At 41.8% G+C, this 15,064-nt stretch overlaps 1 protein-coding gene across 4 annotated transcripts in view; it reads right to left on the bottom strand.

Annotated features, from left to right (window-relative positions):
• The window catches only part of Pros1 (protein S), an 85,266-nt gene extending 73,955 nt beyond the window's left edge, over positions 1 to 11,311 (bottom strand). For 3 of the 4 annotated variants that reach the window (XM_051150112.1, XM_051150109.1, XM_051150110.1), the window contains exon 1: positions 11,115 to 11,310. In XM_051150112.1, coding sequence (XP_051006069.1) covers positions 11,115 to 11,190 — 76 coding nt within the window. In that variant the 5' untranslated portion in view covers positions 11,191 to 11,310. Of the gene's footprint in view, positions 1 to 11,114 lie in introns of all 4 variants that reach the window. The other variant, XM_051150111.1, reaches the window with a different exon arrangement.
• Positions 11,312 to 15,064: the final 3,753 nt, after the last annotated feature.

Below are 15,064 nucleotides of genomic sequence, written 5' to 3'. Positions count from 1 at the left end.
CTAAAAATAATTTTTACCAGTATCTAAGGTGGGAAGACACATACACGAAATGCTCCCACACTGTAGAAGTTGAGATCTTGCTGCCAGCTTTTAAACCCACTAGCTAGCCACAAAAGTTCACTCTTGTCATTCAATCATCTGCCAACTGATGCAACTTATAAAATCATGGGTTTTCTACTGTTTTACCACAGGATTTGGCAAGATTTTCCCATGTTTATATTTTCTTGAAGTGGGGGAGTCCTTTTTAACTCAAATCCAAATCAAAAAGGGAAACAATGTAAACATAGATTTGGCTTATAAGCACTAAAATGTCTGTTCACCAAAACACATAATCTGTTTCAGTAAAACAAAGCCAAACAAATTCCAGAGATGTGGGGAAAGGTCTTGCAGGGAGGAGGGGAGGTTGACAAGGTGAAATGATAAGACAGGGCAATCCTGGGGTAGGAACCATAGTAATCAGAATGCTTCATATACATGTATGAAATTGTTAAAGAATAAATCTAATAAAGTTCAAAGAAAACCAAGACGCAACCTAAAAAGCAATGAAAAGGGCTTCAGTGTTTTAACATATACATAGAACTTAAAAATTCATAAGAAAAGAACCCACCAGAAAAAGAATAAACTTAAACATCAATTGGCATTTACCCTAGACAGCACACAACCCAAACAAATTTAAAAAGAAGTTGAATGCAAATGTTATCAGAATTCCTGAAGCCTCCCCAGGAAGTAGATAAACAGAAAGATTACATTACCAAGCATAGCTAAATTATGATTGAAAAATTCTGATATTTTCACATTTTTTCTTAAGAATTTCGGGCAAAGAGCTGAGCGTGGTGGTACACTCCTTTACTTCCAGCATTTGGGAGGCAAGAGGCAGGTAGATCTCTGTGAATTCAATGCTGGCATTGTCTACAAAGGGAGCCTAGGACAGCCAGAGCTGTTACACAGAAAAGGCCTATCTTGAAAAACCTAGGGGAAAGAAAAAAAAAAAAAAAAAGAATTTGGGCAAATCTAAAGTCAAGCTAAAGCTAAGATTCTACTCCTTCGCTTCCTGAAAAGGCATCACCTCCCATTTTTCAATTATTGCATTTACAAAGGTTTTTTTGTTTTTGGGTTTTTTTTTTAAAGTTAATGTTCTTTTTGGCCAAGGTAAAAGGGGAAGATCACACTATCAGAAGCAGATTTCCAAGGAAATATTTCACAATATGTATCTGGAGCCTTCCAAACAGACATACTACTTAGACATCCGGCTTGCAATTCTATTTCTGGGAAATCAAGCCAATGCAATGAACATGTTCATATCCAAAGTATTACGAGGGAGCGTGTGGCTCTCAGTAGCACTGAGAGAGGCAAATGGTTGGCAGCGTGCAAACTGGTAGAGTTCACCTAAGACAAATGCCATTTACAAAGTTTGTTTTTATGTTTAGGTATGTGCATGCATGCATGTCTAGGTGTGGGTATGTGAATGACCAAAGCTATCAAACACATTGCCGCTGGAGTTACAGGCAGTTGTTAGCCATTTTTATGTTTGTTTGTTTTGTTTTTCAAGACAGTGTATCTCTGTGTAACAGCTCTGGCTGTCCTGGAACTCACTCTGTAGGCCAGGCTGGCATCAAACCTGCAGATATCCACCTGCCTCTGCCTCCCAAGTGCTGGGTGGGATTAAAGGTGTGTGCCACCGCCATCCCACAGTTGTTAGCCTTTTTATGTGGGTGCTGGAAAACAAATTCTAGTTGTCTACATGACCAGTACCTGCTTTCAACTGCTGAGCATCATAAAGTATCATTCTTTTGATTAATATCAACCCACATATATTAATATCTGAAAATGTATGCATGAACACTGAGAAACGTGATATGGAACAAGTGTCCTATTGTTTTAAGGCTCCATACTTTCTCAATTGGATGACAATTGGGAGTAGCAGGAAGGCTCAGCTATCACGGTGCTGGCTTCATGTTTGACAACTGAGTTCTTTCTCTAGGATCCACATAGAGAATGGAGAGAACCAACTTCACAAAACTGTCCTTTAACCGCCACATGTGGACCATAGGACACACACACACATATGTATGCACACCCCCAAAATAAGTAAAATGCAACAATGATAACAGTAATAGTAATAATTAAAAGAAAGTAATAAGAATAAATCATGGATTTTCTTTTCCTTAATTTGATTTTTCGAGACAGGCTTTCTCTATCCCAGATTCACTTTGTAGACCAGGCTGGCCTCAAACTCACAGCAATCTGCCTGCCTCTGCCTTCCCAGTGCTGAGATTAAAGGCATGTGCCACCATGCCCATCTTAAACCTTGGATTTTCTAAACAGAAGTTTAAGCAAGTAAGCTGGCCAGGTCTAAAGGAACTCCATGTTGTTAATAGTCGAGTGATGTTTTTCAAAAATAATTAACAGGGAATTTTGAATGTCCTCACAACAAAGAAATGATAAGCACTAAAAGTAATAAATATACTAATCACCATGAGGTAATCATTTCATGAGTATTCATGTATAAAAATACATCGTACTCCCTAAGTAAATATGCTTACCAATTAAAAAAAAAAATGGCACCTTGGCAAACCCTACCACACAAGGGTATGAAAAAATTTTAAAACACAGAAGCCCACTTGATAAGTATATGCAGACAGCAACAAAGGTTGAACCACAAGAGCACTTACAGACATACATGCTGAAAGGAAATTCTTATTTTGCTTGGTTTTGTTATCTCCTTTTATCTGACAAAGCCACACAACACAGTACAAGCTACTCTGGACGTCTAACAAGCCTCCTGCCCTCGGTTCCCAGAGCGCAGAAAATGACATGGATGAACATAATGTTCAACTGAGGAAATCATTTTTAAAAGATAACACTCCAGAAAGTGCCAAAAGTTGTTTTTAAAGTATGACTCATAATTTTGATTAACAAACAGGCCAATATAAACCACCCCAATTACTGTTACCAGTGAGGGAGCAAGAAGAGAGGACAGAGTCATCATTATGAGAAAGACCTCAAAAGTCAACTATTTGATTTGTAAGAGTTCTAAATCCCTGTCTGGTGTGTATGTTCTAGACAAAGTTAATTATTCTCTCTCCCACAAATTTTATACACATAGTTTAATTGTTTCACACTTTGTATTAGAAATTGACAAAGGTTAAGTAGGTAATATGTGTTCATACTCCTCTTAGGTGAAGAAACATTAATTTTAAACTTAGATGAAAAATGGGTCTGACAGAAACAGCTAACAAAGTTCATGGAACATGCCCTGTACTTCCTTGGGTTGGAACTATTTGAACAGTAAGTAAAAGTGAGTCTTTTTACTTCCCTACTAAGGTAGGTACTGCCTCCATCACTCTCTTTATTGCAAGTATGTTGGAGGTCACATGTTCAAGATGGTACAGGATGGGAGAGAGTTATACAAAAGACACCAGAGCCAGGCGTAGTGGCACACACCTTTAATCTCAGCAGAGGCAGGCGGAATGCTGTGAGTTCAAGGCCAGCCTGGTCTACAAAGCCCATCTAGGGACAACTAGTGCTACACAGAGAAACCCTGTCTCGAGAAACGAAAGAGTTTTCTTCAATGGTTTCCTGTTTAGAGTGCTACTTCTTTGTGTTGTCACAGAAGTTGTCCACATCCCTTTTTCTCAGCTGTGCATCTGTGATCAGCTAAGGGTTGGATTTTATCCTCAACTCACACTGCTGGGAAAGGGCAAGTTAGTTCTCTCTAAGGGTGCAGCTCCTGGTGGGTTGACTATTCTCCAGCGGATGACGCACAAGAGTGTGTGATGCTGGGCATGGTGAGGCATGCCTGTATCCTAGCACTCTGGAGTCAGAGGCAGGCAGATCTCTGTGAGTTGGAAGCTAGCCTGGTCTACAATGCAAGTCAAGGACACTTAAGGCTACACAGAGTGACCCTCTCTTGAAAAACAAAACAAAGCAAAAAGTGTGTGTATAGCACAAAATTGATTTCATGTTTTGTTTTAAGAAACACAAAATTAGGTGGGTAAAGAGGTGGAGTGGATCTTGGGGGAGTTTGGAGCAGTGTAAATATGATCAAAATTCATTGTATTAAATTCCCACTGCTGGGTGTGGTGGCATATGCCTTTACTACAGCACTAAGGAGGTAGAGGCAGGCTGATTGCTGTGAATTCAAGGCCAGCCTGGTCTACAAAGTGAGTCCAGGAGATCTAAGGCTACACAGAGAGACCCTGTCTTGAAAAACCAAAAATAAATAAATAAATTCTCAAAGAACTAATAAAGCAATTTTTGTTTGTTTTCTAAGACAGGGTCCCTTTACGTAGCCCCAATTGTCCTGGAACTTGCTATATATGTAGACCAGTCTGGCCTCAAACTCAAAAGATCTGCCTGCCTTGATTCCTGTGTGCTGGGACTACAGGAGTGTGCCACCACACCTGGACCTAATAAAAACCATTTTTTAAAACATAGTTTTAAATTTTCAAAGAACGAAGGAAAATTTAAACGTGTATCTTTCTGTGTGTTAAAGGTGATAAACTTTTTGCATCAACAAAAAGGAAGATGGTGCTTCCTCCAGCAGCAGATGGGCGGAGATGCAGAGACCCACAGCCAGATATTATGTGGGGGTCTCTCAGGTACCTCCCCTCAGAGCTCGAGGACACAAGGAGAACATGACCCATTAAATCAAGTAAGCAGTGCTCACATAAGCTCACGTGAACTCCCAGAGCCTGAAGTGGCAAGCACAGGTTTGCCCCAGGTTCTCTGCATATATGTTATGGTTGTTGGCTTGGTATTCTTGCTGGAATCTCCACAGGGGGAGCGGGTGTGTCTCTGACTCTTTTGCCTGCTCTTGGAACCTTTTCCCTCCTGTTGGGTTGCCTCATCAATCTCCTTATGAGAGCGTTTGCCGTGCTATGTTGTATCTTGTTTTGTCATGTTTGTTGTCTCTTGGAGGCCTGCTCTTCTCTGAGGGGAAACAGAGGAAGAGTAGATGTGAGGAACAGGAAAGGTAGGGGAACTAGGAGGAGTAGAGGGAGTGGAAACTGTGGTCTGTGGTGGAGGCATATTTAATGAGAGAGGAATTTATTTTCAATTTAAAAAAAGAAAGAAAAGACAAGAACAAAATCACGTGTTCCATGACAAAGCTTGTGCAGTGGAGATCTTGCTGACAAATAGGAGCATCCCAGAGACTCCTGGCTAACATAAATACTGTGCTTTACATATGCAGAAAGTACAGGAACCGCCTGGGGGGAACTTTAAAGGGTGTGTTCAGACAGGTCTATTCAGCCTCTAATCTGCTGCTTTTCTTTCTTGTTTTGATTGAACTGACACTGAATCCTTAGAAGATTCTAAAATGTCTCTGATCTCTTTCATTACCAAGGTCTTTCAGTTTGTGAAACACCCTATTGGCTAATCTCTGTAACATCACAAAATTAAAATGTCTAGCTCCTTGTAATTGACTTGCAATAAAACGGTAATTAAATGACAAAAAAAAAGTTGACATACTGTTCGCATCTTCGCATCAGTAGTCCTTACTAGATATTGCTGTGTTGCTATAGCTAAAAGATTCAGGCCAAGAATAAGGAGAGAGAAAAGCAGTGGTGACATGGTGACGTTTAGTGACTACTGAAGTCCTACCTCTCAGCTCCCATGAATATTTACTGATGTTGACATAGGATTTTAGCAGATGATCAAATTATCATCACATGAACATCAAGTGGCTTTACGTTATTCCTAGCTTTTGTCAAGGTAGGAAGGACAGTACGTTCTCTTGCGAATGCATTCCTTCTAAGTCTCCAAAATTCTGTATGAGCAAAATCTAGTGGTATGAAAACAAAGTAAAAATGTAATAACAAATCCCTGCATGAGTCTCCAGGATTGCCACAAAGGTGCCTCAAGTTTATATGACTTGATATGATGATAAGTCATGAGACTTCAGTCCTCACATAGGACTAGAAGGCAGATGGGCTTAGTCATCCTAAGGCTGTCCCTAAAATGGTGTCCCATGAGTTCTGACATAGAGGTCACCCAAATGCTCATGTCTTGGCTTTCCCTATGCATGGCTGATCATACACCATCCTGTAGCCTTCTGATCAACAGATGTAACGTTTCCAACCCTCTCTGATTTCTTCCTTGTTATGGTTTAGCCCTTAAGTGTACCAGAAAAAAAAAAAAAAAAAAAAAAAGTGTACCAGAAAAACTCAAGTGTTGAAGATTTAATCCCCCAAAGCTTTCATTAAAGAAGTGAGTCCCTGGGTCCATAGTTCAGACATTATTTCCTCAATGTGTCACCTGTTTAGCAGTGAAATCACTGAACAACCTACTGTAGCCATGGTGCAGGGTAGGGAGGTGGCTACTGATCTTGCCATTAACAGAACTTGAGGACATCCATGTGGTACCATTCTTGTGGGTATGGAATGCAAATGTCCTGTTGAGATGCCAAAGGAAAATCTAAAAGGGTGGGCACTTTGTAGCATGGTTAATGCTTTTATAAGCAGACTCTGAAGGTCCTGAAGCTGTGAAAGTGAAGCCAAAGAACACTGGTGACATCAGGCCATCAGAGATGCCAGTGACATATCACACTCACCATAGAGAGCAGCAGATCGTAAGCACAGCCTGCCCAAGAGAATGACCATAAGGTCTGAAGTCAGTAGAGCCATGAGGGCTCACAGCGTAGCATCATGAGCCTCCGATGGCCAACATGGAACTATCAAATTCATTGTTTACCCTTGAACTTTCAAATAGATTCTGCCTCGCTGTTTTACAATTCTCTCTCTCTCTCTCTCTCTCTCTCTCTCTCTCTCTCTCTCTCTCTCTCTCTCTCTCTCTCACGTATATAGTGTTATGCCTGTGTGTACACCTGCACTCCAGAAGAGGATCTCAGATCACTTTGTAGATGGTGGTGTGGTTGCTGGGAATTGAACTCAGAATCTCTGGATGAACAGTCAGTGCTCTTAACGTCTGAGCCATCTCTCCAGCTCATTTGGAATAGCAGCACTTCCCACACAGATTTGCACATTGGATGTATGTAACTTGTTTTTCTTGAGTTTCAAATATCTAAGTATTTGAGCTTCTGGAACAACTTTAAAACTTTGGCTTTTGGCCAGGAGTGGTAATGCACACCTTTAATCCCAGCACTCTGGAGGCAGAGGCAGGCAATCAATGAGAGTTCGGGATCAGCATGGTCTACAAAGTGAGTCTAGGACAGCCAAGGCTACACAGAGAAACCCTGTCTCAAAACACACACAGAAAGAAAGAAAGAAAAAAGAAAAACAACTTTGGCTTTTGACCACTGATGGAAGTGTAAGACACAAAGACACGTAAAGATAGGCTAGCATTTTCCGATGCATTCTGCATTATGTGATGGGCATGAGTCTTTGGGGCCCAGGGCCATGGTTATATTTCAGATGTTAAGTGTCCTATAAAAACTCATGCATTGACCACTTAAGCCCTATGGAAGCAGTGATCTGAAGTGGCCCTTTGGGAAGTCGTTAGGTCATGAAAACATTTGCCCAAGGCTGTGAATTCACAGCTTCATAGGTTGGGGAAGAGAGACTGCGTCTTAAAAAGGAGCTTTCTTTTTTGTTCCTTGATGCTACATTTATTGCTACATTCTTCTGCCTTAATGGTGCCCATGAATGGCAACCTCAACAAATATAATTCAAAATAAACACTTCCTCTTCTTTTAGTTGATTTTCTCATATGCTTTGTCATAATGACTAAACCTAAAACATTCCTTCCTTCTTCCTTTAGTGTGCAAAAATTCATTATTGTTACTTTTAAGTAAAGAATATTAAACATACTGGCATACAAATATGATATGTATGTATGACATATGTATATATCAATACATTAAAGATCTGAAGTACACCATTCTGATCCTGGGCCTCAAAGCTTATGTCTATCTCATAGTGCATTTAATATTTAATGTAAATAAATAGGCTTCTCATGTTATTTTGAAAGCTTACACATTTAAATAGTACGCTCAAGATACAAAGAAGATATGAAACTTAGTAGACAGAAAACGTACACGTGAAGAACATTCCTATACTCACTGTCAAAGAGTTTGTGTTAGAAGAATATACCATGGAGCCAGGAATGTTGTGGCATGTCTTTAATCCCAGCACTCAGAGAGGCAGAGGCAAGCAGGTTTCTGTGAGTTCGAGGCCAGCCAGTGAGTCCAGGATAGCCCTGCCTCAAAGAAAGGGAGGGGGGGAAGATGGCAGTTAAGAGCACTGGCTCTTCTTCCAGAGGTCCTGAGTTCAATTCTCAGCTCTCCCATCTTGGCTCACAGGCATCTATAGCAGGATCTGATTCCCTCTTCTGGCATGCAGGTGTGTATGAAGATAGAGCACTCAGTAGACTAAAAACGAAATAAATCTTCAAAAAAAAAAAAAAAAGGAATACGCATGCATACCATAGATTTTATGATCGTCGTTGCTCTATCAGAAACTAACTCTTACAGCACAAGCCCCAAATGCCAACTAACCTTGCCAAAATCAGTCCATTAGTGTAGCAGTATGGATTTTGAAGTGAAAAAAATTTAAGGAAAGGTAAGGGTAAATTCATGGCAAAGGAGAGAATTAGCAAAGGACAGAGCCAAGGGCCACAGCATGTAGAATAAAGGGCTCAGTAGCGCACGGAGCAGACTGCGTCCACCCAAGAAGGAAGTCTAGATAAGGCCAAATTAGCCTACCCAAAATAGATATCCTCCTCTTCCCATTTCCCCTCTTACCACACGCTCTCTGGAGTGATGAGCAAAGTAAGTACACAACACAAATTTTAAATACAAGCTTATGTGTGTGTGTGAGAGAGAGTATTTCTCATTTTTTTGTGTGTATGGTTTTTAAGTGAGTTGGTAACTGAATACTTGCTTTATTGTTAAAATGAAGAGCTTTAAAGTTAGGCGTGGTGGCCCAAGCACATAATCCCATCACTTCATCACTTCGAAAGTCAAGGCAGAAGGTTACTTCAGGCTAAAGGTAAGTTGGGAGGCAGAGGCTGGGGGGATCTCTGTGAGTTCTAGGCCAGCCTGGTCTACAAAGTGAGTCCAGGACAGCCAGGGCTACACAAGGAAGTCCTGACTCAGAAAACCAAAAATCCAAAAAAAGCAAAACAGAACCACAGACCAGGACTCTGGTTTCTGTTGGTGTTTGTTTGTTTGTTTGTTTTAAGTACCCCCTCAAAAATAACTGTTCTCTGTAACAGTTTCCTTTATTATAGCAATATTTCTAGGACTATACCCCACAGGGGTTTAAAATTCTAACTCTATCTCAAATCTCAAGTCTTCTGCAGCCGGGGGTTTGGGGGTGTAGCTCACTCGCCTTACATGCACAAAGACCTGGGTTCAATTCTTTTTTTGTTTGTTTGTTTGTTTTTGTTGTTGTTTTTTGAGATAGGGTTTCTCTGTGTAGCCATGGCTATCCTAGACTTTGTAGGCCAGGCTGGCTTTGAACTCACAGTGATCTGCCTGCCTCTGCCTCCCAAATGCTGGGATTAAAGGCATGCACCACCACGCCTGGCTGGGTTAAATTCTTTGGACCACAATGAAACCCCGTGACAAAGGAGACCCCAAATCCCAAAATCAACATCTTAGGCAGGAGAAACAGCTCAAACCAGAGATGATTTTTAATCTAGGTAACAACCAGAAAGACCATAGCCATCATAAGGCCAGATATTTTTTCTGTGATGTCCTTGTAGATTGAACTTGTCTATTTTCTGTGCTGCCAGCCAGCCAGCCAGCCAACCACTGTTGTCTTTTGCTCTTTTCCCAAACACCAGGTTTTTTGTTTCTGTTTGTTTTGTTTTGTTTTGTCTTGTTTTGTTTTAAGACACGATTTCTCTGTGTAGCCTCTGGCTGTCCTGGAACTCACTGTGTTCCACAAGCTGGCCTTGAATTAATTCAGAGATCTGCTTGCCTCTGCCTAGCAAATGTTATGGTGTGCCACCACTGCTCTGCTGCTATCTGAAAATATTTGAGCGTCCCAAATAACAAGACAGGCATACAGTCCCATGCAGCTTTGTCATAAGGATTGGATTGTTGAAATTTTGTAACTGTAACTTGTTTATCGTCAGTACAAAATGAGGGAGTCACATTCTGGACTGTAAGATAGTTCTAATTTTTTTAAATACCTGTCCTTCCTCCTTACTAAAGAATGAAAGCAGGATTCTAACATACTATCACTTAACTGCCATCTTTGAAAAGTTCCTTTGGTGCTCTTGGTAGCCTAAATAATATTTGTTATGTGATCCAGTTATTTCACCCACACCAGTTCCTGAGACTCCAACAGAGCAAAAGAAAGCACTGTTAATTATGAACAGATTTCAGCTTTTGAAAACAATTTAATTGACACTTAAAATGTACTAAAGCCTTTTTTTTTCCTTTGTTTTTTGTTTTTGAAGACAGGGTTTCTCTGTGTAGCCTTGACTGTCCTGGGCTCTCTTTGTAGACCAGGAGGGCCTCGAACTCAGAGATCTGCCTGCCTCTACCTCCCAGGTGCTGGGATTAAATGCTTGTGCCACCACATCCTGGCTGTACTATAAAGCCTTGTTGTTATTAGTTTCTAAGAGAAAACTCGATATTCTGCCTGGAATCTGACGGTGGAAGAGGAAAGATCAAGAAACACAAAAATCAGGTGCTCAGAATTCGTGCCACAACTCGAATCCATAGCAGTCGAAATCCTCTGTCTAAAATGATCCTTGGTACAAAATAAGTTCCAACAGCCATTTCTTATGCCAAGGTTAGAGACTGATAGGTAAAACCTCAGTAATCCTCAAACAGTGTGTCAATGTGGGACAAACCAATCAAGTTCAAAGTCCAGAAATTGCAAAAGGAAGGTTAGCTACAGGAGAGTGTGCAGACTAGGGCATTCTTTTTTAAAAAGGAGGGCACCAAGAGTTAACTTGGCTTTTCTAGCAATGTTTAGGGCTACACTCACCCAATTCCCCACTCAGTTTCTTGCATCTGTCCTGTGGACAATGATTCTCAAAGCAAGGCAAGCATTGATCTTGTCCCACCTTTACACCGCCCCTAGACCCAGGCTGCCAGCACTCTCTGAGCCGCTGGGGGGACTTACTGGAAACTTAGGAGGCAACAAGCAGCCTGAGCACGTAGAGAAGGGAGAAGCCAGGCGGGATGGATTACTTACAGTTTGTCTCTGAGACTGGCAGCACCAGGGCGAGGCAGGCCAGTAGCACCCGACAGCGCGCGCTCAGGACCCTCATTGCTGAGCAGGCGGCGGGAGGTGACAGCAGGCGCAGCGGGGACGGAGCGGACGCTCTGCCAAGGGGAGCTGCGAGCCTAGACTCAGCTCTCCCAGCACTGCCGCGGCCCAGCCCGAGCGCGGGCGGAGCAGCCCTGGGCGGAGGGGACCGCCCGCTCCCAGCCCCCAGCCCGGGAGGGGAAGCGATGACTGGGAACATTTCCTGGAAGCTTTTCTCAGCTGGGGGGGGGGGGGGCCGGTGAGGGTGGGTGGGAGGCGTGAGCGCTCCGGGAGAGAGGTCCGAGGCCTAGGAAAGCTTATCAGTGTTCCTTTGTCATGGTCCCCACTCCTGCTATTAGTTCTTTCTTTAGAAAGTGAAGTTTTCAAAGGGTAAAGAACAATTCCTCCCTCCCTTCCTCTCCCACTCTTCTCTCTCCCTCACTTTCCTACCTTCTTTCCCTCTCTCCTCTCTCCCATTCTTTATCTTCCTCCTCTCTTCCTTTCCTTTTTCTCTCCCTTGCCCATTCTTTCTTCTCCTTTCTCTCTCCTTTCCCCCACTCTCCTTGTGCAGAGACTGTGCTAGGCAGGATGGATAATGTCAAGACGTCAACTTGAACAAAAGGCAATGTGGACTTTAGGAAGAAGACTGTTCAGAATAGAAATAATGGGAGGAAAAGAACTGGAATGGTTTGATTACCGACAGTGTGTTTTCTCCAAACAGCTTGTTTTGATGTTAAGTGTTAAGTATTATCACTCATTTTTTGTCAGGCATATACCTGGGATCAGGCTTTAGGCTGATACCGCAAACTAAACTTCCTGGGTTCAAAGCACAGTACTTGGCCTTACCACTGTTGTATAACTTTTGGAAAGACCTTACCTTTTTAAGCCCTAGTCATACAGCTGTAGCAGAAAGATAACAGGTTTCGAGCCTGGCGCGGTGGCACACACCTTTAATCCTAGCACTTGGGAGGCAGAGGCAGGCCGATCACTGTGAGTTTGAGGCCAGCCTGCTCTACAAATAGCCAAGGCTACGAGAGAGAGAGAGAGAGAGAGAGAGAGAGAGAGGAGAGAGAGAGAGAGAGAGAGAGAGAGAGAGAGAGAGAGAGAGAGAGAGAGAGGTAACAGGTTTCATGTGTTGATGTGAGACTTTCTTTAGATGCTTTATGACGTGATAAATCCATGTCAAATGCTAGTACTCAGTGCACATATATTATTGCTCTTTTTTTCCCCCAAATAAAACATCGGTTGATTTTTCTATGTGTGTGAATGAAACATACTAAGCAGAATCATATTCTAAATATTATTTCCAGATCTAGTTTTGTTTTGTTTTCTTTTTTTTTTTTTTTTATACTTTTTTTTTTTTTTTGGTTTTTCGAGACAAATCTGCCTCTTGGACTTGCTCTTTCTGGTATTACAGAAATTGTATTAATCAAAACTTCCTTTATGAGTGTAAATTTCTGGTGTAGCTTGGATCTTCTTTAAAAAATTATTTCTTTGCCAGGTGTGGTAGAGCAACCCTTTAATCCTAGCACTCGGGAGGCAGAAGCAGGTGAATCTCTGTGAGTTTTAGGTCAGCCTTGTCTAGAAATTGAGTCTAGGACAGCCAAGGCTACACAGAGAAACCCTGTCTCAAAAAACCACAAAAAATTACTTCTTAAAAGTAGTTATTTATTTTAATGTGTATGAGTTTTGCCTGCGCACATGCACCATGTGCCTGCAGAAGCCAGCAGAGAGCATCGTGTCCTCTGGAACTGGAGGTACAGATGGCTTTTGAGCCCCCATGTGGGTAGTAGGAACCAAACCAGATCCTCTGGAAAAGCAACGTTCAACCGCTGAGCCATCTCTCCAGCCCCTAAAGTTCCAATCTTAGTTGTATCTCAAATGTTCCTGTGTGAAAGGCTTTGTCACTGGCCTGTGGTGGTGTTAGAGGTAAAAAAAAATCAGGACTTCCCCAGCATGGTGGTACATGACTTTAATCCCAGCACTCAGGAGGCAGAGGCAGACAGATCTCTGTGAGTTCAAGGCCAGTCTTGTCTACAAAGTGAGTCCAGGACAGCCAGGGCTGTTAAACAGAGAAACCCTATCTCAAACAAAACCAAACAAAACAAAACAAAAAAAAGAATTATCTAGTATGTTTGTGACCCCTCGCTTTAAAAAAATTCTTTCTTTTTTGATCCTCTGACTACACCAGCTGAAAGTATTTGGCACTTTATTCTCATACACAGGTGGTCCAAATATCAATATAAATCTAATCCGTTAGAACTACTTGGGTTAAATTAAACAAAACAAACTTTAAGCACCATATTTAATATTTAGTATGTAAATGTACCTAAGACAGCAGTCTTCAATGAAAAGCTGCATTTGGGAATCTCTTCATTATGTGAGGACAATTTTAAAGGATATTTTCAACTTCAGTATCTCAAAATTTCTCAAGAGGGGAAAAGTTCCTAAATTGAAAATGAGCAGTGTTTCATAGTATGTCATCTCCAATACAGACAACAGCAGAGCGGGCCCAAGAAGGGAATGTTAAAGAAACAGAGGCATTTCAAGAAATGGAAAGAGAAAAAGAAACCTTCACTTTCTTTGCTTGCAGGGGATTGCCTGTTTAGCTTCGGAAATACACTGTAGTGTCAGAGAAAATGTGGACCAACTGCCTGCCTCCTTCACTCTAATGTCAAACTTGAAATAATATCTGAAATACTCAATAAGGAAACTGGAGAATAAGTCTCTGAATAAAATATTACAGTTTTAAACTTATTTCCTAAGTTCACTGCACTTTTAATTCAATATTGATATTTGGGGGTGAGTGTTCCATATTGGCCAGGGCCAAGATGCTGGGAAGGCCTTCTTTGCATGAAAAGGAATGCCAGATGCTCGCTGGACATGCCCTTATAAGGAATTGGAAAGTTTAACCTGGCTATCTGGTGAGGGCAAAGGTGGGTGGCTCAGGAAGGGCAGGCCTGGGACAAGGGAAGGAGTGTTCCCACACCTACCTCTCCAGGGGTGAGATTTAAAATCAATGTCTCTCCCAGTTTCATGGAAATATTTATGGTAGGATCAAGGGGGATCATGAAGTAACTCTTGCTTTTTGGTTGTGTTTTTCCTTGCTTGCTTGTTTGCAGTGCTAAAGATTAAACTATGTACCGTACCCATGGTAGGGAAATGCTTTATCACTGAACCATAGCCTGACTACTAGATATTTTTTGTTGTGTTTTTTATCGATTGGGTCTCACTATGGTGCTCTGGATGCCCTGGAACTCCACACAGACAGGGCTAACCTTGTATGCACAGAGATCAGCCTGCCTCTGTGTCCAGGGTGCTACGATTAAGGGAATGTGTCACCACACCCAGCCTGAGTCTTGTTTGGTATGATAGCAGCAGGATTATTTTGTTCATTCATTTTGATAAAATATCCACCAATCTGCAGGGTTTTATTTCTTGGTCACAGGCTATCAGAGTCTGCAGGACTTCCCAGGTAGAGGTCCTTTAGCATAATGTTTTGTTTTGTTTTTTCCAAGTCAGAGTTTCTCTGTGTAGCCTTGGCTGTCCTGGACTTGCTTTGTAGACCAGGCTGGCCTTGAACTCACAGTGATCTGCCTGCCTCTGCCTCCCAAGTGCTGGGATTAAAGGCATGTGCCACCATTACCCGGCTTCCAGCATCTTGTTGAACTTTCCAGTCCACAACACCAAAAAGCAGGAAGTGCTGATGTGCAACAAACTGTACTGTGTTGAGATTACTCAACATTTTTTTTTTTTTTTGAAGAATTCAAACTATTATTGAAACAGCAGCACAGGGGGATGGAGAGATGGCTCAGAGGTTACAAGAGCACTGTCTGGTGTTAAAAAAAAAAAAAAAAAAGGAGCACCATCTGTTCTTCCAAAGACCCTGGGTTCAA

This window comes from Acomys russatus, chromosome 8, assembly GCF_903995435.1.
Source record: "Acomys russatus chromosome 8, mAcoRus1.1, whole genome shotgun sequence".
Lineage (NCBI taxonomy): Eukaryota > Metazoa > Chordata > Mammalia > Rodentia > Muridae > Acomys > Acomys russatus.
This window is presented reverse-complemented; position numbering and strand designations above follow the sequence as displayed.